Source organism: Trachurus japonicus, chromosome 9 (assembly GCF_045865225.1).
Source record: "Trachurus japonicus isolate A0001 chromosome 9, Traja_1.0".
NCBI lineage: Eukaryota > Metazoa > Chordata > Actinopteri > Carangiformes > Carangidae > Trachurus > Trachurus japonicus.
The window spans coordinates 26,114,410-26,142,153 of NC_140915.1; the positions used below are offsets into that span (position 1 = coordinate 26,114,410).

General features: G+C 41.8%; 1 protein-coding gene across 1 annotated transcript in view; it reads right to left on the minus strand.

Moving 5' to 3' along the window:
- Nucleotides 1-779: 779 nt before the first annotated feature.
- The window catches only part of ssbp2a (single stranded DNA binding protein 2a), a 50,757-nt gene continuing 23,792 nt past the window's right edge, over nucleotides 780-27,744 (minus strand). Inside the window, exons 3-17 of the mRNA XM_085787023.1 lie at nucleotides 25,947-26,008; nucleotides 25,517-25,601; nucleotides 8,031-8,120; nucleotides 6,545-6,604; nucleotides 6,355-6,421; nucleotides 6,018-6,088; nucleotides 5,857-5,924; nucleotides 5,212-5,260; nucleotides 5,095-5,130; nucleotides 4,934-4,988; nucleotides 4,777-4,847; nucleotides 4,577-4,655; nucleotides 4,407-4,435; nucleotides 4,214-4,312; nucleotides 780-3,075 (exon numbers count right to left, since the gene is read on the minus strand). Of these exons, the coding sequence (XP_085643149.1) occupies nucleotides 3,046-3,075; nucleotides 4,214-4,312; nucleotides 4,407-4,435; nucleotides 4,577-4,655; nucleotides 4,777-4,847; nucleotides 4,934-4,988; nucleotides 5,095-5,130; nucleotides 5,212-5,260; nucleotides 5,857-5,924; nucleotides 6,018-6,088; nucleotides 6,355-6,421; nucleotides 6,545-6,604; nucleotides 8,031-8,120; nucleotides 25,517-25,601; nucleotides 25,947-26,008 (951 nt within the window). The 3' untranslated portion in view covers nucleotides 780-3,045. The remainder of the gene's footprint in view (nucleotides 3,076-4,213; nucleotides 4,313-4,406; nucleotides 4,436-4,576; nucleotides 4,656-4,776; nucleotides 4,848-4,933; nucleotides 4,989-5,094; nucleotides 5,131-5,211; nucleotides 5,261-5,856; nucleotides 5,925-6,017; nucleotides 6,089-6,354; nucleotides 6,422-6,544; nucleotides 6,605-8,030; nucleotides 8,121-25,516; nucleotides 25,602-25,946; nucleotides 26,009-27,744) is intronic.

Sequence of the window (27,744 nt, forward strand, 5' to 3'; positions counted from 1 at the left end):
GAGGAGTGAGTGTGTGTGAGTGTGTGTGTGTGTGTGTGTGTGTGTGTGTGTATGGGTGGGAGAGGTGGGGGTCTGAAATTGGATGCCTGGAAATGCTGGTATTATGTAATAAATAGTTCAGATGGATCTTTGCAGAAACCAGAACATGTTTTCTTGCTGCTGTGAGAGAAAGGCCATTCCTTACTTCTTTATCGTGCAGACGACAGGGATGAATATTTCAAATGTGCTAAAGGTTTATTGCAAGTGTTTGTGTGTATGAAAGAGACTTTTTCTAATGTTATCTCTCTTTGTATGTAACAGTAATGCTGTGGTCTTTGTGGTTTCGCCAGGGGCTCACTCACATTCCCTCCTAGTGTCTTGTTCGGGGTGCGCAGATGAATTATTCTTTCTGTGGGTGAGTCTCGTTGTGCCTTTGTTTGTGCTATGAGTTTGAGGCCAGAAAGAAGGATGGAGAGAGAGAGACAGATCAGTCTGAAATGGACACATGTTATAGTATAACCTACAAGAGTAAGAACTACAGTGACTATGCTGTTTATGTCTTTTCTATTGAACTATGAAGTGGTACAGTAGTTGGCCCTTGGATTAACACCTTACACCCCTGTTTCTCTTTACTAAATAAGAACCAATAGATAGCTCTGTCAGGTATCAGCACCATTGAAGTTCACTAAACATTTGCTTATTCCTTTCAGAAACCAGAGAGTAAAAACAGGTTATCTTTGTGGGATTGTGACTGCGTTCAGATCCATATACTCACAAATGAAAAGAGCTGACACTTTGACTAAGGGAAGAGAAGCTTTATACCAGCATATTCAAAACTCATGAAATACTTCTCTGTATTTACAAAAACATAATACAAGAATAAAAAAGAGAAAAATGAACACATCACAAATGGAGTCCCACATACTGCCACAAAACAGAAAACATGATCCGATTTACAAATGCATCTTCGTGTAACTTCCACTCATGGCTTCGATCTGACAAAAAACACAAAGTAAAAATCTCTGTTCAGTTGTGATGGTGCATCATCAGTCCATCGCTCCCTTTTGTAATAATTCTCTCCAGATTTATCTTTAAATAATAACAATAATATCAAATACACATACAAGACAGAGGAGCTACATTTGTGAGCTGTACACTTTGCAGTAAAGGGAGGGGAAAGGAGAATGTTCATAGGCATGTTGATCTTTTATACATGATGATAATACATCTAGGGCAGTGAAAAAAGTCAAAACATTGATTAAAAACAAGCTTATTTTAGCTTTCTGTACCAACCGACCTTCTCTTTCGCACTGAGATCACAGTTTATCCAAGGACAATAAAGTACGAGTGACCAAAGTGGTCTTATAAGCTTGTGTCTCACTGTTTAACATCAATGCAGCTTGCTTGTCTTTTGAGTTCTCTCTCACTTTAACATTTTATGCCCAGTAAACTGTTACGTAACTCGATGAACCATTTGGATCCAGGTTGTAAGAACAATACGTGAGTTCTAGCTATCTGACCCCTTGTGAAATCACATCTTTATGTAAGAGAAATCAATCCTGTTTTGCTGCCCCCATGTTAAACTTTGTCCTGTGGTTGCGCAGTGAGCAGAATGTCAAATCTTCAATAAGGACTCTTGGTTTACCACTGCGGTCTGAATTGCAACAAAGGCCTGCTCAATGCTGAAAGATGACTTACTCATAGAAAAGGGGATGGGAGCAGACTTTCAGTCCGTACAGTGCTATTACTGTAGATATCAACCTCTGTGTAAACAATCTTCCCCAGTGTTATCACTGTTCACTGCTCTCTCCAATTCAATTACAATTACAATCAAGGGCTTTTGTGATCTGACCTACGTAAAGGGAGACTATTTCACTTTTGAAAGGAGAAATAACAAATTCTTTGGTTTACAATGGAAAGTTGAATTCATAAATAATTAAATGTACCATTGCTCAATTCAATAGATTTTTTTTTTTTTTTGCATCTAAAGGCTAACTTGGTCTGGTCTGACCTGTAGCTTTTGGTTGCGACGTGTTAGCTAGCGTCACAAACTCCTTATGCTCAATAATGGAAATTACTAAGCCACTTCACAGACCTCACGAGTCCTTCGCAGTTTTTTTCATTATACTCTTATTGTCAATTGTAGGAATTGGGGCTGCTGTTCAAAAGTTACCTAATGTCATTTTAAGTCTTAACTCTTATTCAACAACAATTAAGTATGTTGAGCCTTTTGTAAATTATGGTTAAAGTCTGAACAAATAACTGATTTTGTGAGGCAGGGTGAGAGTAATTTTCCACATTTCTGAGTGTGTGATGAAAAAAAAAATTTTTTTTGACCCAGAGTATTAAACATAAAACACAATGTAATTTGTTTTTAAAGACTTAGACAACCACAAGAGTTTAAAAGACTTTACAAATATATGTACAAGCCTAAATTAAAACCTCATGGTAATATGATTGTGATGTCTCTCTAATTCTCTTCGAAAAAAGTAAATTGTCAGGTCAAGGCAAAAGATGTTCCATGTGACAACCACTTAGATAGATTTTTTTTTTTTTAAACCATCGGTCAAAAAATGTCTTCATCGCTTTAAAACCCTGGAAATTTAAACTTTAGAATAAATAGGATACTGGCCGTTCGTTTTTGGGCATGAACTCCGTGACAAGATGCAAAAACATGTGTCTGCCACTGGAGTGTGTGCACAGTCTCATACACACAGTATGCAAATATACAAAGAGTTCTCCTCCGGGTTTTTTCAATTTGGTTCCTTTGTACAGTCTCATAGTTGGAGAGGAAGAACTGATGAATGTAGCGGAGTCACCACTTAAAACGGGAGAAGAAACAGGAGAGAAGAGACGTGGACAGAAACCATGGAGGGGTGGGAGAGGGGCTGGGGTGGGGCGAGAGGGAAGTAGGAGGACTGAGCCTGGGGGCAACTGTCCTGATTAGGTAGGTGGTGGTGGTGGAGGAAGAGTCACTGGCCTGGTTGACATCACATCCAGTCTCTCTGCTTTTTCACCAATCCACACCAGCTTACGGAGCTACTGACCGACCAGCTTCCCAAGTCTTCACACGCTCATCGTCATGTTTGGAGAATACTGCAGGGAGTGGATGGGGAGACACTGTTACCATGTGTTTATGAGAGAGAGAGAGAGAGAATCCTGAATTAAGTCATATAATCTCAATCAACATTGGCACTTGAAACCCTCTCATATGTTCAAGACATAGTTCAACTATTTTTTCCATTTCTTTGTGAGAATAAGATAGGGACGTTGTTACAACTCATTGAATGTTAATTTTTTTTATATTAAGTATATTTTGTGGGGCTTTCTTGCCTATAATGGACAGGACAGTTGAGAGAGAGACAGGAAAACTCCCACTTCAAAGAAATAAGTAAGAGAATCACAAGATTCCACCTGCTAACACCAGAGGAGAAAATGTCAGTCCTGCTAGGAGAAGGGACAGCAGCTCCTCTGGCAGCCAGGTATGTGTCTGCTTGCCACAACCTGAGGGACTCTTTAGCATCTTGACTTGCACCATTGTTTGTACCTGATTGTACTGGATTCTATTGTAATGTGGTTTGTGTGTAGTGTTGTTTGTTTGTTGTTGAGTGTTGAAATATGTAATACTGTATATATATTTCAAATATTGAAATGCCTAATATTGTATATATGTGTATATGTTGAAATGTTTCATATTGTATATTTGTTGTATTGAGATGTCTTTGTGAGTGGTTTGTGCAGTGCTTTGGCAACGGCGGGTTTCTGTTCATGCCAATAAAGCTGTTTGAATTGAATTGAATTGACATGAAATGGGAGGCAGAGAGGGGGGGGAATGACACGCAGGGTAGGGCCGCTCGATGCAGGATTCAAACCGGGGTCACCTGTAGTGAGGGCTATAGCCTCAACTGAGCCTAACACTGTCCCCTCACTAAAGCCAAAACAAACAACTGCTGGAGACAGAAACGAAATCTGCCTACTGGCACGTATAAAGCTCTTAAGTATTTGTTTTAGTATGGTTGTCAAGCAACCATTGCAAAACCACGGTTCTCATCCAAGAGATTTGGACAGAACACCTGTAAGAGGTTCTTTAACTTAATTATGATTAATTATCAATAAACTATTTAGTGTTTGTTGCCATCACTGGATAGAGCCAGACTATACCGTTTCCTACAGTTTCCAGTACTGTATTTAGTAGGTAGTAGGTTAGCTTATTTGACCAGCATCCAACACTCACACTTTCATTCTGAAAAGGGTTAAGGAAGTTTCCTCCCATCTCTCCATCCTCCCTGGGGGTCCCTGGCTGGTTACTCATACTTAGGTTACCAGGAGAGTTCTGTCCAAAGGCAATTAAAACACAGATTAATGGTCAGACAAAAAAACATTGGGTACAAACTGCAGGATCAAAGTGAGTAAATAGCTTCTCTTACTTTAGGGAGACTGTCCATATCACCTGACCCTGAGAGAGGGAATAAAATATCCATCACTATCCAAATCACCATTATCATAGTATTACTTGTTTTGCATCAGTTCAGGGAAAAGAACCACAACCAGAGATTGTTTTGTTAATGCAGCACCTACAAGCAACATGTTCCTGTACCTAATGATCCATTCATGTGATGAGGCTCCATTCCAGCCATTCCCCCTAATGGACCATCGCCGCCTGCACCCATGGGGAACTGAGGAGAACATACAGAAGAGGCCATGATAGAGGAGGGTTTTCCTTTATAAAAACACAGCATAAAAGTAGCAATACTTTTTGACATTATAGAGCTGATGGAGAGAAAAAAAAGTTCTCACATTTGGTCGGCTTCCACCTGGAGGGACTGTGTTTATCATTGTGTACATGTTGTCACCGGAGTTGGTTGAATCTGACATAACAAATGGAGGAATGATAAAAGAGTAAAGAGCAAATCAAATGTATACGGGTGAATGCAGATGTGTACACAGAGCTTACCTGCAGGACTTGGCATTATTGGGGTCCCAGGTGGCCCTCCGCCTCCTGGAGGTCCCTGAAATTACAGTTTCACCCTCCATGAGATTCATTCATGAACTAATGAATAACAGCCTGTAGAGCTGGATTACAGAACAGTTGAAACACAAACGTACTATACATACCACATAACTTCCTGGAGAAGCAGAGGAGTAGGGGGTCTACGAAAATAGAAGGAAATCATGAAAGAAAAGAAATATTCTGTTGGACTCTCTGTGGGGTTTCTTAGTTACAGCCCTTACCGAATTGGAGTTTGGAGGGTTTGGCCAGGGTCTGCCCCCACCAGGTCCCCTGGAACACACACACACATACACTTTAGTTTTTCCTGCTTTTGGCAAGCCTCTTTGTTTCCAATTCATTTGTGTAGAGTTGGCAACAACAAAGTCTTCCATTGCCAGAGAGAGGTGATGGGAACAACAGCATCAACAAAAACATGTACATTAAAACAAAATAGAGGAGAACAGACCTCTATAAACCAAATCAAATCATAGACTTATAATTTACAGCTTGGCCTTCTGACTACCTGTTGAGAGAGAAAAGAGGGGGGAAAGTGGACCTTCTCCCTTTTTTGTACACAAGGACCCTTGTTCTACTCACTTTGTATGCCTCTCTCTCTCTCTCCCTCCCTGTCTTGATATGTGTGTTTTCAACTTAGGTAACTTCTGGGGACTCATTGCAGACAATAGACCCGTTAATTTAGCGTTGGCCTGTCCAACTGCGAACAAAAGCTGTGTCCCAAATTGAAAAATTGAGAATTTTTGGGTCAGTGGTTCAGGTTAGTTGATTTAATATCAACAAAAGTGACAAAGGAAAATGTGTGTGTGAGTATGTGTATTATGTGTGTGTGCTTGCTTGTGAAATTACATTGTGCTGATGATAGCACTTACATGTTCATGCCAGGCATCCCAGGACCAACCAGGGCATTCAGGGGTGGTCTCATTCCACCTCCGTAGCTCTAGAAACACAAACAAGCCTTTAGCTCAGTCTATGAAAGGGAACAATCCAAACAATTTTGTAAATATGAATTTTGAATGATCTGGTTCCATACCTGGGGCCCCAGCGGTACCATGCCTCTGGGTGGAGTCATTCGCTGCATTGGTCCCCCCATATTTGGATGTCCTGTAACACAGAAAAACAGTCAAACTACAATCAGTAATCAGTTTGATTTCTTTCTTGCAGACCAGTGTATTTAGGGTTCAGGAGAAGTTTGACTTCAAAATTCCCACAATGTACTGTTATGCTGAGGAGCAGCTTCACAGGCTTTACAGTGTTTTATCAAATAGTTTTGAGATGAAGAGAAACTGCTTATTGGTTTAAAAGATGAATTTGGAGATACTAGTCTTTAATAAACTAGGTGCAGTGTATTTGTGTCTGTATATCTGTACCTTGCTGCCGTGTGGGGTCCATTCCACTTGGTAACATTGGCTGGCTACCTGGGACTCCTCCAAGTCCCTAGAGGGAAAAAGGATCCATCCCCCAGCATTGTCATCACCACCTCACAGATACTGTCCTTTGTTTTTTTTTTTACTGTCAACACTTCCGTTTGCTGCCTGCAGGTGTCAGTGTGGCTCTTACCTGATTGGGTAATCTGAGGGGTGGTCTGGGGCCTCCGGGGTACCGAGGTGACATAAATGGCTGAAAAACAAACAAACATACTGTCCTGGGTCACCATGCCAGGTGACAAACTACAGTCTTTCTCCCATCTTCCCCCTAATCCTACCCCTAACTGTATCACAGAAACAGAAGTGCTGTACAAGCTGCACAATGGAGCATTGTGGGAATTTTTTTTGTTCATTCTCCAAAACAGGAAACCAAACCAAAAAACTACTATGACTTCTGTTGAGCTTTGGGTTCATTTTTCCTTTAACAACGATTCCATGACAGCAGCGTGGGGATGTCGACCGCATTTTCATTGGATTGCATTTATGGAAAAAGAATGAGGGAATAAAGGATGAGGTTAGTTAATAATGATGCCAGTGTATTTGTTAACTGTGGAATTTGGCAGCATGTGTGTCAAGCACTTTTGCAGCTGTGAGTGGGTTTTCACTTGTCCTCACCACAGACAGTAGCAATCCTGTCGCTATGTCTGCTGAACTAATGCGCTGTGGTGACAGTGTGAGACAATCTGCACTGCTGGAGAGGCAATACTTCAATGTGCCACTAGAGAGCAATGGTCCCCTTGTTTTGATCAGGGCCCTCTCTCCCCCTCCTTTTCTGCCCCATCTCCCAGCTGTAGACCCACTGAAGGAAAGCAGATGCAGAATTTTAGGTCTATTTGATTGCTGTAATGATTTTAGAATTAATAACTGTGATAACTGAGTTCTTTCTTTTGTTTTTGTTTTGGATAAATACATGCAGCGACTACACATAGACAAAAATTTGTAAGTCGTGAATTGATAAATTCATAAATTGTCTCTGTGAGTCGATAAATGAAATGTTTTAAGCCGGATGTGTAAAAATCTGTGCATATATATTTAGCTAAGAACAAAATTCAGCTCCAATCATCTCTTATCTGGTCCATATGCAAGTCATTTTCTGAAACCTGAATGAAAGAATTGGCAATTTGGTAATTGTAAGCATTTGTCTTGACAAGACCTCGTCTTCAAAGAGCACTTGATCTTCAGACGGAGCTGGAAAAGGCTGTTTTGAGCTTTTTGAAAGAGCTGAGAAATGCCTATGAAGGCTATTGATCTGTGTGTCAGATGTGAGCGTCTGAGTTTGACTAATAATGACGGCCAATCAATGAACGGCTGGCAGAGTCCTTCTGATGGAGAGCAGAGATGATGAGGGACGAAGGTGCAGGTCTATGTTTTTGTCTCAGAGATTTCTCACATTCTTCTGTCTCTGTTTGGGGAAACATAGTGGTGCACCTACAGTACACAGTGACACACACAGACTATACACATACGTAGAGGTAGTACTGTATACCGTAAAGTTTGAGTATTCATATGGCCTAGGATAAACAGCAGGCCACAATTTACCAAGTGGCCCTTCAATATAAGACTAAAGACACAAATCCTCACTTTCTGTGTGTCTGTGTGTAAATGTGAGGGCTGTATACCTGAAAGAATCCAGGGGGGACTGGTCCCACTGGCATGCCCTCTCCAGGGGGAAGGTTCCCAAGGACCGGGCTGGGGGCTGCTGCAGCACTCTGGAGGAAACACACATAAAAAGAGATCAACACCCACAGTTCAAACTCATCCACAAAAACCACCAGCTCTTGTGCAGTTTTGTACTTTTAGTCCAAGCTGCAACATCTGAGGATGAAAAATCAAGCCAACATGGAAGCACCAGGAACTGCACTTCTTTGAGTGGCCGCTTGATGGCAATATCCATAGACTCCAAAGTTAAAACTAGCAACTTTACAGCACATATAAACCATATTTACAACCTTGTACAACAAAGAGTTTCCTCCTTTGTGACAACTGTGTAGAGGGGACATTTTTACATAACCGATTTGTTTAAATTTCATCAAAGCATCAAAACTCTGTGTAACTGAGGGCGCTGTTTTGAGTGCAGTGCGTTTTTGTCTTGTAGCTGAGAGTTTGGTGGAATCAGAGTCAGGTAAATGCTGTAGGGTTGACAACACTGAGCCTCAGAACTGCTCCTCGGAAACCTGTGGGTCCATTTTTATTTACAGTCTGCAGTTCAGTCCAGTCCTGAACAAATTTTAGGGACATAACCCTTTAAATGTTTATGACACATTGTCACAGAGGAACTTAACCGACGTAATACAAAAGTTAAACACATCAACCAGTGATAGAATCAGTAACAACAATTGTGATTACATATTGTAACACTGCAGTATGTTTTTATAACAGAGATCTGAATAGCCCACCAACGCTGCTTTGTTAACACCTACAGCACAAACTCTCTATTGAACTTGCCACCATTGAAACAATGCAGGAGTAATAAAAAACTAAACCAAATATCCAATCCAAGGGTCTTCCCCCATCTCTCTCCCGCTGTCTCTCCCTCGGTGGGATATTTCCTGTTCCTGCAGATGCCTTGCCATGCTGGCACAGGTTTATTTTTATACCTTGTGTTTTTTGTTGTGCTTGTCCCAGACGGGCGGCGCTGACACATTTCAGCACTGCCTCTGTCTGCTTCCTGTGGCATTGTACTCCTGACTAACCCGGAGTTACCACCCAGCCCCGGTCTCTTCCTCATCCTCATTAGGAGTAAAGAGCAGACAACATGCAGTGTGGGAGAGTGTATATCCATATATATGATAATGTGTGAACAGTGAGCACATAAAGCCAGCTCGCCTGTGTCTCTGTGTATTTTTTTTATTTTATTTTATTCTTTTTTCCTCCAGAATCTGCCCACTCTCTGTTCTATTTCTCTGATCTCTCGTCTCGCTTTCTCTCCCTCTCTGAAGGCATCGGGCTGGGTGTAAAGAGCTCCAGTGAAATTCACCCACAGTCTCTGAAGTTTCCGCCAGCTGACTTTTTAGGTCAGACAGGAACAAGGTTTAATCAGAGCTGAGATAAAAGCGGACTGACGACACTCCTGTATCCTCCTCTGCTCCACCCCACCACCCTCGCTGTTCCTTCACTCCCCCTCTCCCTCCTTCATATCTCCCAATTGCAAATCTTAAAACAGGGAACAGGATGCTGTGCAGCTTTTTGACTCCATATTCTGCCGCAAACACAATCTGTATTTGTCTCAGCAGATGAACGTACAGATGGACACAGATGGATATTGTATCTCCATGGTTCAGTGGTGAGAGACTGGATTTGGTGTGTGTGTGTGTGTGTTTTTTTGTGCGTGGACAACATCATGCATAGCATCAAGTGCTGTAATTTTGTGAGAGTTTTTTTCCCCCTTTCTTTCCCTCTTCCTTCTCACACTCTGGATTACCCAGAATGCCTTCACTCCCTGGTAGCCTGGAGGTCTGCTGAGTTTGCCTTCATGCACAGAGACAGAGAGAGAGAGAGAGAGGCAGAGAGAGAGAGAGAGAGAGAGAGAGAGAGAGGGGGAAGAAAAGAAGAGAAGAGAAAGGAGGACAAAGCAGAGATTATGAGTGTGCGTGTGTGTGTGCATGTGGCAGTGAGTGTGTGAACGCTTTAAATGTTTGTTTGTGTGGGGAAAAGGAGAACTGGGGGAAGGGAAATCTACCTGACCTGCTGACAAAGCAGCATTTTCCAAATACAGCAACAAGAAAAAATAAATAAATAAATAAGTAAACACGGCATGCCAGGATATCTCCCAGCCCCGAAACCATGCAGCACCACGCTCCATATACAGAAAACAAAAACAACTCTGGTGGAAGCTGCGCTAACTCCTCCGGTACCGACGGCTCCTCTTCATTATGACGAGTCAGATTGACTCAGATGACGTTAGAAAACCAATATGAATCTGACACACGAAGCCTCCTCACTAGACAGGCTGGAAATCTTTATTCCCACTTTGTTCTCAACGCACCTCTAAGTTGGAGGAGCCACATGGTTTGTATAACCATGTTTGTGTCAATTGTCTATAGTAGGCTACAACTCTGTGACCTGATTTGTCATTAGCTGCTCAATCTAGTACAAAGACTGTGGATGGACCGGCTATGTGTGATGGTGACCATGGTGACCAAACCCACCACTCAGCAGCTGTAAAGTTACCTACAGCAATCCATCCATCCATCCAATGCAGCCGCTCTAAAATATTTGACCTAGACCGATAATTTGTTACGCTACCATTGGCAAGGGTACTGCAACCTTGTTGTCATGGTGACAATTACAAATGCACAGACGTGGATAAAAGAAGAAATGCTGACTACTGAGACAGTAGAGATCAAAGGTGTTCAAGTTAAAGTCGTGACGTTTGGTCGACTCATCCACCAACTCAACATCCTGCTCTGGAAACGCAGACAGTTCTGGCTAACTTCCTGTTTTGTTCACAATTACAGAGGAACTAAGCAGCATTTGTATCTTAACTATGCTACATTTTGACCTTAATTAAACAGCTTTAGAGTAATTGTGATGGTTTAATAAATGGCTTAACTTGTTATGAGGGAGAATGGAGGCTCTCTGCCTTCCACGTGCGTGTCACTTATTACAGTGCATCTCTTGGCTGAAAAACAACTTTGCAAGATCGGGGCCGCCGTCCCGATGTCCCAACGCGTCACAAACGCGTCCTGTGAACCATAATCTCTTGATTATGACAGATTAAACTACACAAATATACACATCCTATCTACCGCTCTATTGATTGATTTTCCGCCTTCTTCGCTGTAAACAAATGCACATCGCCAGGACGAGGGTTACCAAAACAGTGGAAAAGCCATCGAACTTGCATAGTTCCTCTTTAATACAGGCATCACTTATGCCACGGGTCATAATAAACTGTTTGTAAACAACAGACTACAACAGAAGACAGTCTTGTTGAAGGTCCCCGTCCCATTTCTTCACGTTGAGGAACCCTTTCAGTTCCCATATTGACTTCTTTCCCTCTACAGAATATAGGAATCACTCTAAAACAGAATGTAAGTTGTAATTTAATAAAGATGCTGTGCTAGCAGATACACACTAAGACACACTGGCCGAAAGCTGTGTTTTACTCAAGAACAAGGAAAGGATATACTGTATATAGGCGGCCCAATTGGACTAATGGGAATGATAACAATATGAGCGGTCATCCACAGAACTGGAGGCAAACAGTCGATAAAACTTAAAGATTTTTACACTCATAACACAAGACTGTGAGAGTTGGCAATAATTTCCGTTTTCAAGAAAATAATCATGGCTCTCTCAGTTACACTAATTGCCTTTATCAGCTGGCTTGTGGGTGATTATAGAGGATGATTTGAACCACATTTCACGTTTATTCCATTGGTAACGACTTACTCAGACTGCTGATAAGGGTTAAACTAAACATGCTGATGCGCTACGGTCCTCCACTGTGCTGTTGAGCGGTTACACAGTCAATCCGGGCTGCTGATAACTGTGAGATTGCAGGGCTTCACCTGATGTAATATAAACCACATCAATGTGGTGCAATTAGCTCATATTAGCCGCAGCAGTGTGGTGACCAGGAAGTTAATGTACTCTGAATTCGACTCTGTAAATTCCTGTTAGGTTCTGTTTAAATACTGATTCACAGCCAAGCTCAACATAGTCCAGCACTTAACCTCTGTAAACATGAAGAGCACACAGAGTGTTACACACTGTTAATGAGTCTATCATTTACACTTCTCACAGAGCAGTGTTTACACTTTCCTGACAAGGTGGGGAGGAGAGGAGCAACGAGATACTGAGCTGCTGGCTTTACACATTAGCGCGTTGGGCCATAGTGCACTGTATGTTATGGTGTGGTGTGAATGAAACTGTCAACAGAACAGCAACTTGCGTAATGGGACTTGGCACATTTCTGACTGAGTTCAGCTAAAACGCATTGCGCTTGACCCGACGGAGTTCAGATCAAGTTGTGAGACCCAGATTATCTCACAATTTATTCCTAATTTCTCAACTGGTACAAAAAAAAGGTGATGATGTACAGTATTAACCCTACATCTAATAGAATACAGCATTTAAAAGAAAACCACTCCTTCTAATCTCAGCGAATCCCCTCCAAATGGTCTGACCTCTGTCTTTAGACCAGCTTCTTCCTGTCACCCCTTCATCTGCTGGCTTCTTCTCCAGCTCTGTTGTCTTCACTGAAGTGCCATCTCAGAAAGAACTAATCCAGTCATACCAATCGTAAGCAAGACATCGATTCATTCGTCTGTCCATACATCGACCCCCCAATTACATTAAGCCTTTTGATTTCATGAGTCACTGACTTGTTGGAAGATTAGCTATTTGTGTGTTGTTGGTTGTATTATGTGATCCCTAAATGTGTAGTCACTGGAGTTGGAACCAAAAGGTGTTTGTGATGAAACCTGAGGCGTTGAATGGCCGCTGCACGTCCTCTGATGAACACCTGCTTCTCCTGGTAAACTCATTTGTTGCATAAATTATTCAAAGCACCACCCTCCAAGGAGAAGGCTACAATATACCACACATACACTAGACGTACCGTACATTACTACACACACATTACAACATCACAGAATACAACCCTCCATAAAGATAAAAATCATGTTAAAAGACGGTAAAAAAAAGTAGATTTTGAAATCCAGGATTTTTCCAAAACAGGTACAAACAAGAAACTCTTCTCTGCCCTTCTGCCATCAAACTGCTACAGACAAGGCAACGACGCACTTTACCGAGATACAGTACAACTACATTGCTTTATCTTATCAAGCATCCTCTGCTTTATACAGTACGACTGTGTAATAAGCGCTGGAGGGAGAACTGACTGATTAAAAAAAAAACATGAACAATACATTTCATGTGAAAGAGTAAAAACATGCTGAAAAGCAGCAGACATTTAAAGGTAGAGAAATTAAACCACACTTCACTACTTTGCAACCTAATCAGACTTTCTCCATACTACATTTACACTACACTAATCCCATCAGACTAAAAGGCTCAGTAATACTTAATGAGATGAGAAGCAAACTCTTTTGTTCCTATATGTTTACCGATAGTGTTCCCTGCTTGGTTGTGTGTGTGTGTGTGCAATGCATGCATGTGTGTGTAAGAATGTGGGGAGTAATTTTCATTCAATACTTCAGAGACTGAGAGACCCTCAGAGATGCGTGAGTAGAATCTCAAAAGGCTGTCTGTGTCTAACTCCTCTCTCTCTCTCTCTCTCGCTGTCTGTTTATGTCTGTCTCTCTCTCTCACTCTCTCTCTCTCTCTCAACTGGACTGTCTCAACCTGCATCGGCCACTGTCTGCTTCCTCCACTTCTCCTTCTCTCTCGGGCACACTTGATGTCAGTCTTCTATATTTTTGTTACCATTGAGAAATCTTATGAGAACACAAGAAACAGCAATGAATTGATCCTAAAAACAAACATCAACTGTGTTATCAAATGCCTGATGTGAGTGTGACTTATTCTTCCACTGCGCACCGAAAACTTATTAGATACACATGAATGAGCCACATCGTTGCACCTGGTGACATGTTCCTTCATTACAATGAACACGGGCGATGTAATTTATTTTCAGTCAATCCAACATATACACTGTCCTGCTGCAGTAAATAGAGCCAAATGTGTATTCATCTGCAGGCTGCAAACAGTCCCAAACAAGTAGCCTACATCATGAACTGCTGCTGCTGAAAAGTTGGAAAACTGCAGAGCCCAGATGTTTCAGGAAATTAGCCTTTTTAAGAAATGAAACTTTGCAATTGTTATCAATATTCAAATATTTGCATTTATCAATGGGCTTGTCTTGGAATATTTAATACAAGTGAAACTAAACATTATTTTCAGCCAATAAGATAATGTTTTTTTTGTTTGTTTTGTTTTTTACTTTCTGTTACCTGTCATTGTTTCCTGAAGCCCTTTTGTCTCACCATAATTTACTATGGTGCTAAAAAACTGGGAAAGCAGAAAATCTTCAAAAATGAGTGAATGATTATCTACCTATAAATCTCTGAGACATTGCCAACTATTTCCATTGGGTCAAGGTTTACATTTCTTTCGGTGTTCATCTGCAGTGGAAAATGACAGCATGGACAGAACAGTAGGAGACGATGAAGACAGAGATGTCAAAATTACAGCTTGATGTGAAAGTTGGTAAATCCCTTCTGTCTGCAGAGAGCTGGTAAGTCGGGGGGAAGTGGCGGGGTTTTTGGACGGGCTACCACTGAGTGTCAAGGCCACCCGCTTAACAGGATCTACAAATGACACACCACACAGGAAGGAACTCCATTCCTCCTCCTCCCTCTCCCTCTTTCCTCCTCCCTCCATCCTCACAAATGCCATTAGTCCACTTCCTGAACAAGGGGGGGTGGGGGAAGAAGAGATGCAAACAGTCTGGATGACACACACACACACACACACCAAAAAAAAAAGTAAAGTAAAAAGATTGATTTCTACATTAGTGTATACAGACTAAAGGTTCAGCGTCAGTCACTGTCCAAGGCACAACTACTATATCTAAAGGTTTTAACCAAGAGGAAAGTAAGATAGAACAAGTCTGTTTTAACAGAGCAGATACGGCAGTGGGTGTGCTCTGCCTTCGACCATGTATTATTCACAGTCTCCTGTGGTGACCAGAGACGGATCAACAAGCTCCACCATCCAATCCCGAGCCCGACTCACTTTTCAATTTCAAGGCAGATAGGCTTAAAATCTGCCTCCGGCGTTCAAAGCTCCCTTCTTGACCAATATGTGCCATACTGTATGCTACACCAGTAAAACACAGAAATGGGAGGAAAAGTGTTTTCTCCATGTACTTCATTCCAGATCTCTGCTGTGTAGTATAGCAACAATAAAATCTGGCGAGTTCAAGCCATCGGGAAAAATACTATCATATGAGTAACCAGTAGTTGTACTGTATGTGTCAGCATAACTATGGGACAAATCCAGGTTGTTTTGACTGATGTTCCAGTTTAATCCAGCCTGGGTTTGTTTTTGTAGTTCTGGTAACTTTTTGTTTTGGTCATTTTAATACTGTATTCTCAAAATTAGGATTTAGTGAATGTATTTGTTATTGTCTCACAAGTTAAAACCAAAATTCAATAAATCCACGAAGAAAGTCAAGTATGAAACGGCCCCTACTAGGCCTGCACCATATCAGCAAAATGTGCAATGACACTGTTCAACACTGCGATGAGGATAGGACTTGCCATAAATGAGCAAATATTCAGGTGTGCATATCAACAATACAGTTCCTGTGTCTTTCTGCTTTAATAGGCAGCCTGTTAACTGAAACAAAAATAAAAATATAGATTAATGCTAAACGGCTTTGTCCACACTCTAATTTAAACTGGCATTTTAAAATGAAAATCTCCATCCAGATGATCATTGTAGCTCAATATCAAAAATAACCCTAAGATATGTGCAAACAAATGTCCATCACAACCTTTCATCTACACTGAGCATGCTTCTGCTGGTGTAAGAAGGGCACAGTGAGGGGTCTACTCTGCATTTGGTTGCTTAGTTACGATAAATGTAAAAAGCAATGATGAAAGGTAAAACCAGAGATTCCTTTGTTTAGGTCAACAACAAAGTGGAACTGTAGTCAACATTTCCAGAGCAGGAACAGAATCAAAAGGTTATCTGACTGGAGCGGCCACCAACTTCAACCTGCACCTTGTCCTCCACTCTCAAGTGTTCACCTCCTCCACCCACCACATCTTCATCACCATCAACTCCATCCTCCTTATCCCATACAAGAAAATCCCCACCAGCGCATTCCCCGGTGTAACATTACAGGTGATTACCGGGTACAGTGGCAACACAACACTAATCTATGTGGCCTCCCTGGGTGATTACAGGTGGGCGATATCAGCTCCGCATGGGGTGACAGTGAGGAGTGGGGGTGGGGGTGGGGGCGCCGGCTGTATTTCCTTTATCACTGATGTCATTATCGACCCTTGTAAACAACTCTGAGGCTGCGAGGAGCCGTATAATATGTGAGGTGAAGCCGCGGGCCAATGCACTGTCAGATACACACACAGAGCTGAAAATGATAGTTGCTCTGGTGCAGGAGACACTCTTCTCCCACCACTATCGCACTTGGTTCAACGACACTTTGGGGGAGATAAGGGAGATGGACTGAACCCAGAGAGGAAAGGCTAAGAGAGAGAGACGGAGGGAGATTTAAAACCACGGCTGGAAATGAGGAGGAGAACACTGCATGTCATGATATTTTCTATCTTTGCATCTATGGATTTAAAAATAGAATCTCACATCCACATACTGTACTTTGTGATCTTCACAACGCCACAAAGTCTGATGTACAGTATCAGAGAACAGATTGGAAATAGAAAATTGTCAAAAGTGTTGATACAAGGACTCATCAGTCATTCCCTTCGGGTGTCTCTTCTCTTCTTGTGGTCTTGCTGGTGCTGGACAGCCAGACACAGGAGACGGCACAAGATAAGGACATGGGTGTCTGTCTACAACAGCAGAAATACACGGGGGTTAGTTGGGGTCAAAGAGATAACTTGCTGGTTTGATCGTGTCAGCATTCTGGCTTCGCCCTCCTGGTCTCCCTCTGTAGCTCTGCCGCCACTTCTACGGTTCAATCTCTGGATCAGTCTCTATAATCCCTTTCACATACAACCTGTAAGGTTACTGCTGTGTGGAGTGGAACAGCATTTCTCTAACTATCCACTCAGGTGGGTCAGGGAAGACTGGATATTTACAAACACACTGTGAGCCCAAACTACAACATCGCAGCCCAGTCTCTTAAAAAAAAAAAAGAAGAACTCCAAAACCTGTTATTACTCTCAAAGATTTGTGGGTGAAAGCTCAGAGAGACACATAACATATGCTCCTGACTAAGCCACTTATTTTCATAATCAATAATAATAATATCTGCAGTCAAACTAGAAATGACTCTCCCATATCCTCCAGCTCTGTTAGAGCTTGTTCTCATTCTTACACTCTCTTGTCTTCCCCTGCCCTCGGTTAACCTCTCCCCTGCACTCTGCACTCACGCCTTGGTCTCTGCCCCTGCCCGCTGCAGAGCGGCAAGGCGTGCATATGTCAACATCACATAAACACTCCACCTCGGCATGTCCAAACACGCATGTGACATGACTCAGCGTAACAGGCCAGCGGAAAACACATTCCTCTGAGACCAGGGGGCTGAACGCAACAGGCCAGCGAGAAAGGAAGGAAGATGATAAGAGACGTAGAGAGGGATGTAGAAAGACAGAGAGTGGGCACAGAGATAGACAGAGGGACTGAAGAGGAGAGGAAAACTGCTGATGTGAAAGAGTGAGGAGGAAGAAGTGCAGAGAGAGAGGAGGAGAAGCAGGGCAGGGAAAAAAAGGGGAGTGATAGTAATGTCTTTTCCAGAGAAAGTCGGGGAGGTAGTGTATGAGCAGCCCAGCGTACAGACACCGCTCAACACTCAAATCTCCCTTGTTTTTCTTCAAATTGTTGGAGATCGTGACAGTCGTTTCCATCTCTGCTCAGCCTATGGAAATTCCTGCTCTTTTTCTCCCTTCAGTCGTTCTCCACTCAGCTTGCTCTTCATTGCCATGGCAATGATGTTACAGTGAGTCACCTCCACATCTCCCTCCTCCTCAACACCGCCGAGAAGCAACGTGGGGATGCATGAGAGAGAGACACAGACACAGAGAGAGAGAGGGGGGAGAGAGAAGGAGGGAGCGCTCTGTTTCCCTGGAAACAGACTGGGGGTCTCCCCAACCCCCATTGGTTCTCAACTGGTTGGAGTCAGCTTGTTACCCACAATGCTTGGAGCCAACAGAGTCTCTGTTTCTAGGTTGTCTCTGTCCTCTCTGTTTTGCTGTCTCTTCATACGCACATACACACAGAGATGCACTCACAGGTACTGGTCAGAATCCAGGTTTGCATTTCACACCACTGAATCATACCTCCTCACTCAGGTTTGTCTTCTCCAATCCATCATCAGATAATAAAACATCAGTTTTTGCTGTTATAACTGCAGTCAGGAATGGCTGAATCTGCAGACAAATGTGATTTGTGTCCTCTCCTGACAAATAAAAGTACTGTTCAAACATTACACGCCTGAGGGGGGAAAATGAAATATTGTAAGGAACTAACTAATAATCAGTATATAATTTGTTCCAGTAAGAGGTGAAATTATCTTCAAAAGATTTGATACAGCTGGTGGTAATTGTAGCAATGTGTAACAAAGCTTGGAAAAACAAAGTTATAGCTGGTTCAGTTCAGGCTGGAGAAGTTTCACTACCATTTGAATTGATGGAGCTTGTTAGCAGGAGGCAGCTCCGCCTGAGGAGACGACTTGAGGAAAAAAAATAAAGGAAGTTGGACTGTTGACGTGGAATATTTATTTTATTTGATCTGGACTTTGAAGAGCGGCCCTTAGTGGGATTACTTTATTTAGACTTCATAAAATGATTTTAAAAACTGGCAAGAATCCTTCCAGTGTGACAATGTCATGTGAAAGAGACACAGCAACAACAACAAAAAACATTGATTATACCTGTTAGATCACCGGAACAATAATTAGATAATCTTGTGGACGCAAGAGCTAAATGGAAAGAGTCTGTTCTCTGGGGAGGATAAATGTGATCAGTGAATTTCATGGCAATCTGCCCGTTACGTTTTATTATTTCCCGGATACATGTGGGAATTCTAGCAAGAAAAGGTCGACACATACTGCCATCCTTGCACTGCTAGAAAGAAATGAAACATTAATAATTAACCATTCCAACATTACAGCACTTTCTACTGCAACTTTAATGGCAACTGCTGTGCGTTATTGGGTTATTAAGGTTGCGGAACATCAGTACTAATAAAAAAAATAAAACACAAAAAACAACCAGAGTGAATCAGGGGTAAAGACTCATATGAATAAAACTGTCCTTGCACAAAAGAAAAATTAGAGAACCCTCCCCCCAAAAAACATGTCCATGGTCAGAATGAATAAATGGTTGTCCTTCTGTTTAGTTTTACAGCCCACATGCACAGTGCACAATACATGTTTCTCACTGCAGACAGACGCCGTTTTCAGTTAAACCCACGGTCACCACACCTTCCTGTCCTTCAGCCTCACTCAGGCAGCACAGTACATTATGTGTGCACTCGTGTTTCCACAGATATTAAACACCGAGAGTGCATCGGGACGCAAATGAATAAAGCAGCCCTGTGTTATTACTTTTTTTTTTTTTTTTTTTTTTTTTTTACAAATGCATGAATCCTTAATAAAGACAGAGAGTGTGTGTGCTGCTGTTAAATTGAGCGGCATGGGTACATTTCCATGCAGGAGTGAGACAGTATGAATGTAAGATCTGGCAGCATCAGGCGGAGCGTTTTTATCAAAGGGGGTTGCTCTTGGCACTGCCTCTTGATCTCTTCTTCCCCTCTAACTGCTGTGTGCCTGCTATCTCCCACACTGATGCCACACAATGATACAACACTCCCTGTGCCAAAATACTGCAACACTACTGCCTATCTACAGCGCATTTAATGTTTGCTGCTCACTCTCTAGTTTACATCTGTCAACTTCTTTGTATATTTCAGCCCTACTACTGTAGAGGCCACTGATGCTAAATTTTATTTGCAGTTTTACCAATATACAAAATGTTCCCAAGTAATACAATCTAAAAAAAAAAAAAAAACTGTGGTTCTCAACCTGGGAAAGTATCCCTACATAAATCTGAGGGGTTTAACGAGAGCATTACAGGGACAGGACAGATAAAGTATACACCGCTGCAGTACAATACAACTTTCCTCTCTGGTGAAATTTTGGACCCTTCGCCCTCGGAAAATATAACAACATGAACAGACTATCACCCTGTACTAGAAATGCTCAAAACTTGTGTGTCCACACTATGGCCAAAACATGTGAAATGTAACATGCTGAAATTCAAATCAAAGTGACGGTGGCCTCCGAGGACAAACACATTCGTAAACTAACCATTAACTGAAAACAATAACTTTGAGCGATCAATACTATCGGTTATTTTCTTAAACACTCGTGCAACTTCCACTTGTGCCTTCAGTCATATTTCGCAGCAAAAAGTTACACAGGAGGACTTATAGTATGTGCCAGTTTTTAAAAAAATTAAAAAAGGACGGCGTTGCTCTGCAGCCGGTTCACCTGCAGCTCCACAGAGGAGCTGTCAGAGGAGCCTCTGCAGGTCTCTCTTTAGCCTGGTGTTTGGCTGCACTTTGTATGAAAACAGTTCAACATTGGAAGATCTAGCTGCCAACGCTGCTCAGCTGTAGCACCATGTGTGTGTGTCTGTTTTATAACGGCAAAAAAAATAAAAAATAAAAAAAACCCATCGTCGATCGTCCTCAAATAGAGGATCAGGTTGCTGATCAGCACAAGACTAGTCACAGACACTCAATAGAGTGTTTGAACCAAGTTTGTCCCCTTTCGGCTACCGTATTCAAAGATGGTGATGCAACATGGCAGCCTTGGTTGGGTGCACCACCACCTATGTAGAGAAAGCTTTCATTTGTATGCGATTGTGATTAGACTTCGGTAAATACGTATTTATGAAATCAATATTTGATTTTTGCAAATAAAAAGCCAAATAAGTTACACACTCTACCTTTAAGTGTCAATATTCTTCTGCAGTTACAGATGCAGATACAGTTTACACATCCATTCAAGGTGCAGAGCGTCAGGCTTTCTTGGCCACTGACATCTAATGAATTGAAACGTTATCACATAATGTTAGTTGGACTTTTGTAAGGGGTCATTGTAGCACACACATTCCCTGAATTTTTGGGATATTTATTGGTAGAGATATTCTCCAGCTACTCTGTCTCGCTGTCTGTCTGAATTCCTGAAGTTTTTCAAATTGAATGCTCAGCCGTGGCCGTCTCCTCCCTGTGGGGTTGCATGTCTGGCATATACAGTATGTCCCTCTATGTCCCTGTCCCTTTAATATTTAGTCTATTTGTCCTCTTATGGACTTAATAGCAGTTATGTTTTCCATTGCTCATTCACACAGTGATGAGACACACGTGAGGCTCAAAGCTGGATCACAATGTGATAATGGTAACTGTACGGCGTTACAAAAGTTTTTCACTACCACCACCAACATTTCAGCTCACAGGACTGCCAGGCAGTATCCACTTAAAAATACAAAAACAAAAATGATGTGAAGCAAGGACTTGCTTCAGTTAAAAAGCACATCCTTATCTGGAGGCTGCACAGCACGACCAGTACTACTGTCGGACACTGATAATCTCCAGAAATCAGGAGTCAGGTATCGCTCACTGTGGAGTTTTTTTTTCTTTTCTTTTGCATCAGTTCTCCCAAACTCTCCAAATTTTTCTAACTCGTCAGCCCTTTTGGCAACAGTCTGCCTCCGCGACTCGACACAAATTGTCTCTTCCAGAACTTGCAAAAATAATTCACTGAGGGAATTTTGAACCTCATGCACCAATGCACTTAACACAATTTATTTGGAGACATTTGTATTTCAATTAAATTGACCGTTTTTCACTGCAGCAAACATTTTAAAGGGTCTAAATGTCATTATGTAGTTGAGGAAATGCTGTTAATATGCTCAATATTGTTTCCACAGACCTTACAAGCAGTTTTCATGCTGCTTGATTTTTTTTCTCGCTCCACTTTCATTCGCTCATATTTTGTTAAGTGATCACAGAAATTTATTTGGACAAAAAGTTTGCAGCCAGTACAGAAAACACTCTATTTTTCCATCAGAAATCTGTTACGACCATACATCTCAGACACTGCAAAAAATATGTCTGTTTTATGAACACTTTATAATGCACATCAATATGTATATAATATTAGGACAAGCCTGAAATGATGCATGGTTAGTGTCTTATTCCTCAAAGACAGCAGCAGCTGACTTTAGTCTCTAATAAGGCCATTTCCGGGTCAAGCATAAGAATTTAAAAATAACTTGTTTTTATGACTCCATGGCCTCTTGCAAATGGAAACTGCTCATTTACTATCGAGAACACAATTTACAAAGCACTTAACAGAACTGTAAATGGCCTTTCTGATGCCTGAAACGCCCTGTCTGAGGATGGAAATCAATAACATTGCATCTCACTTTGTTCATCAGTCTCTTCTTTTCCCTTTAACATTAGATTACTGTATTAATGTTCTTGAAGACCATTCTCAGATCTAGTAATATGATGGACGCATACAGAACACAACCTCATACAAAAGCATCTTGCACATGTAAACAGACTCGACAGAGAAACACAGCGAAGCTGCAGCAGGTAGTTCAAACTGGGATAATCGTGCAAATCGAGTCAAAAAGCCTCGTCACAATCCCATCAATTATCAAAGGGAGAAAGGGACACAAAGATGATGTGAATGAGCTCCTACGTCTCCCCAGCATTAATTAGGACTTCGCTCCGTAATTAGCTATCTGAAAATAATTACCATCAAAATGTCTGATTAAAATCTCCATCAGTCTCAAAGTCAGGAGTCTGAAAGAGAGGCGCCAGCCTCAAATTAAGGCGTGCTACTTTTTCCAACCAAGTCCACCGCAGTTGTCCCCTCATTTTGTTTTAATTGAGTGGCAGATAGTACCTCTGATTGGATCTGCGAAGCAGTGCAGCGTTGCAACAGTTGATTGAAAGTGACCTTGGTCTAATTACAATTGGTCTAATTATAATTCTCTGATTACATCCCTGCAGGAAATGTAAGAATAAGACGTTGCTGGTGGCCTCTGCTAATGATGTTAAGATATATTCTGAATGATTTTTGAATTGAATTGATTCTGATCAGATAGGGAGACAGAAGATACTGTTGTTGTCACCTGAAGAACAATTACATTTAATGACTGTGAATCAGTTTTATTTGTTTTGCTGAGACGTGTCTCAGACAAATGAATCAGATAGAAGTGTCTGCCTTTCTCTTTTACTCCCGTCTTCTCTCTGTCCACCGTCCTCCTCTCCGTTCTGTCTGCCTCCCTCTCAGGTCTGAGGTCGCGCTGCCCTCCAGCTCCCTTCCTCTGAGCCAGGATGACATCATCCCATATAACTGCCTCGTTCTCAGAGTGCCTATTCATCACCCTGATCATCATCGCCAGCATCAGCAGCATCACCTGCGTGTGCACACACACCCACCCACACACCCACACACACACACCCACACGCACACACGCATTGCATATGCATGCCAGCACACACACCTATGGCAGGAGGATAAAAGAGAAGAGAGCCCCAACAGTTCTGCAGGATTGCAAACTGAAAGGAAAGAGGGAGAGAAATGCAGGGAGGGAGAGAGGGAGGAGAGGACGGACAATCCTGCTGGGGTAGGCAGAAACCCCTGACCTGTGCTCTTCCAACAATACATCTCAATAAACCACAGTACAGACAAAACTGATGAGTCAGACTTCAGGCTACTGAGGGAAAACAACAACATAAAAAGCAGGAGAGACAAGAAGAACCTCCCCACCCACCCGTCCACCCACGCACCCACCAAACCCCGTCTTACAAACTCTACCTCGCTACTTCCCGTGAGGAGAGCTGCACTTCCTGTCTCTTAGTCAACAGTTAATCTGAAACTCCATGTGCTCTGGCACAGCTCACTGTATTCCGGCATGACTGAATCAACCCTTGATGTTTGGGAATTACAGCAGTAAAGTGGAGCCACACTGAGAAAACACAACAATAAACAATGTTTCCACCGCATGGGCCGCTCTCTGCTTGCCCAGTCTGCTCTACAGTGTAGTGAGCTCACAATACTTCAGCCAGACATGTGTGTGTGTGTGTGCGTACGTGCAGCTTTTCAGAGCTGCTGTTCCTTGGTCGAACACAAAAAGCAGGTAGTTAATCACGTACTTTGAATGTCACAACAAGAGTTCAATTAAACACCACTGCAGATAAAGGATCCAAAACAAGATTAAAGCAGTTTGCGAGGATGTAAAGACAAGTTGCAGCCGTCATGGTGTTGTGGGATTAGCTGTGATTAGATGTGATGAAGGTTGGTCTCAACTTCATGGTCTAAAGGTGCAAAACAATTGGCACCTGTTCTTCTGATGCGCCTAAAAACCCCCTGTCATTTAACCACTGTAATGATAAAGAGAAAAACAGCAAGTCACTCTCTGTGAATGTTGACATTCATATTGCTGTCTGCACCGTCTGGTAGGTATAATGCTTCAGACTGTATAATGTAAACAAACCACAGGGAAGTCGGAGGCAGACAGACACTGACTGGAGTGTTGTGAGTCTTACTGTCATTTAAGTATTTCATAACCAGTTTGTACATGTTTCCTCATCTATGATCTCAGCTGCTCTTACCACTATGGAGACACAAAAAAACTCAATATCAAATAAATAAAATGTCATTCAGAAAGCAAAAATTGTAGAAATATTTACAGTTAAAAAATTGTGAAATAAGTTCAGTGCTAAGAAATTTTACCCTAACCCTAACCTGAACCTTTTACGGTTCAGGTTCAAAGGTTTTTACCCTTTCTACCGTTTTTACTTCAAGATGTGCCATTTCTTTTAAAGTCATATTTTCCCGTATTTTTCTTCATTTTCATTTGTCATCAAACCAGAGTTACACTATGCGTCTCAGCTGTACGCATGAAAAACTCAAATGACCTGCACTTATGGATGTCAATATCAGATTTTCACTACACTGATTATCATGGCCAAAAGAATTCAGTGGTGTAACATAATCACAATATCTCAAACCAAAAAACGTTAACTCATAATAATAATAATAATAATGATGATAATAATAATAATAATAATTATAATAATAATAATAATGATGCTTTCAGCGAAATTCATCAGTAACTTCCGCATATAGTTAACACAATGTCGATATTTCATTGCTCTCTCGGCTCTCGTCAGTACCAGAATATCGAAACACACTCTGTTAGTAGGAAAAAAAGCTGATGAAATGCAGTTGACTTTTTCAAGTTTATAAGTTATATTTGTTGTATATGGTTAGTATTTATTTCCATAATGTCATATCAATTTATTTCAATATTGAACACTTTGGGTTTCTATGTGTTACTATATCTTTCAGAGAGCGCCATCGTTCTGGAGGAAGCAAGGGAAAGCTATTTCAGGGAAAACTCACGTAGTCATGAAAGGCCTTGGCCTCGCTGGAGTGTTCACATGTGTCTCTTCTCTCTGGAGCTGCACAGTACAGGTCCCAGAAAACACTACAGCAAACAGAGAGAGAGGAGAATCACGACCAGGGAGAAAACACCAAAGCCTGACGGATGAAACTAATGGTCCTTGCTAGTGGCAGCGGAATCCTGCATCAAGACAATAAGCGTGATTGTATTATCAATATTGCAATAGATGACTTTAGGTGTTTTAGCGGGTTACTATTTGTAAACAGAAAACTGAAGGGAGAGCTTTTGGGAACAATTAATGAGATGATGACAAATAAAAGCAGGAGGAAAAGGAGGCAGGAGGATCATTTTCTTCAATAATGTCAGAGACGGCAAAACAGTATGAAGACGAATGCAACCTGAATCATTACACAACACAGAGACACTCACCACCACCATGAGTGGAGGAACCCCGGAGGTTCTCCTAATGTGATGTTCTTTTCCCATCGGATCTACACAGACGGAGAGAGAGAGAGAGAGAGGGGGCGAGAGAATGAGATGCTCAGAAATGTATTGAGTATTAAAACATGCCCGACATCTGAATTACCTGCTTTACAAGATTGAAGAGGTTGCAAGGGAATTCCTATAACACATGCCTTTATGTAATTATATTATGATTCTCATGCCATGGATTCATATAAGTGGATAAGTGTGTGCCTGAAAGCCCATCTATTCAAGTACGTGAGAATGTATGTGTGCAAGTGTGTGAGTCAGGAAGGTGTCGAGAGTGTGAGGTCAGAGACATGTATGAGCCTGAGGAGCCCAATCAGACCTTTGTACAACCCATACACCCTTCACTCTGCTGCTCAGCCACACTGTGCATTTCATTCACTACTTCCTGCCCTTCCCTGTGACACTGTCTATCCTGTATTCCTACATTTCAATTTTTTTCTTTAAAGTTAATATTAAAGTTTTCTTTCTTTCACACCTGTTAAATCATCACTTTCGTGACACTGATATGAGATTGTCTTGTCAGGACTAAGGACAGGTCTCTCTAGTTTCGGATTTCTCCACATGTTGAAACCATGACATGAAATGTCATTTCCTTTTAAAGCAGTACTAAAGAACTTTCAGTTTTGGTTGAGTTTGGCGGTGCCTGTGGACCAAAGCGGTAGTGTTTTGCCTGAAGAAAGACTCCATTTCCCATGAACACTAGCGTGAAGCCCTGTAAATATCCTGCATTAAAATTAACAGAAGACATCAAAACTAAGTTTCTGTTTCCAGTGGATCATTTCAAAGTGAAAACACAAACATAATCCATTGCTAAAGTGCCGTTTTGCCTGTTCCCTCCTTGTTGTGACTCGCTAAAGTGAAAGTGAAACTTAAGTGAGAGCAGGGTTCCTACCATGCTCCTCAAAGCTGCTTAGTGCCAGAGAAAGAGATACAGACCCCCTCAGGCCATGACAGAGGTGTCATTCAACTTGTTGTAAGTCGATGTATCATCACAAAAATTATGAAAATATTTTATGAAGGTTGAAAAGTTCCTTAGTGTTGGTTTAAAGCAAATGGTGCTGTGTTTATATTCTGTAAAGCAATGTCACCTCCAAGGCTAGGAGCAATGTATACACTACTCTACGGGGCTGTACTGTGTGTGAGTGGCAGTTTTATCCTGGGTGTTTTAAGAACTCCTCTATCCTTATCCTCATTGGACTTCACATACGACCTGCCCAAACTCTTCATCTGAAACCGTCATAGTCTCTTTTTCTTGTGGCATTAAAAGGAAACATCTGGAGGTGCAGCAGCAGCGGCAGCAGTAAGCAGTGAGCTCAGAATTTGCTCAACCATCTGACGAGCACTTGGGTTGAAGCGCTCCGTCGGTTTAACACCTTGGTCAAGGTCAGTGGCGAACACGGGCGCTGACATCACCCACAGTAGGAACGATTTATGTTTGCACACGGTGTCACGGTCCGTACAGCTGCTGTGGGCAGCAGTCAGACTGCTACTATCAGACTATGATGGTATTGTTTAGTCTGCCGCTCCACTCTATACACACACTTACATCATCTCTGTCGCTCAGAGTTTTCAAGTGATCTCATGTTCATCTTTTTAATTTCCCTCGCTGACATGTTTCATATGGGTATAAAAGAAGCGAGACTATTGTACCACCTGCTCTAACTGGCTGTGTGAACAAGCGCTAAAATAACAGGAAAAACTGAATCACTGCACTTTCAATCAGACTGTCCTGACC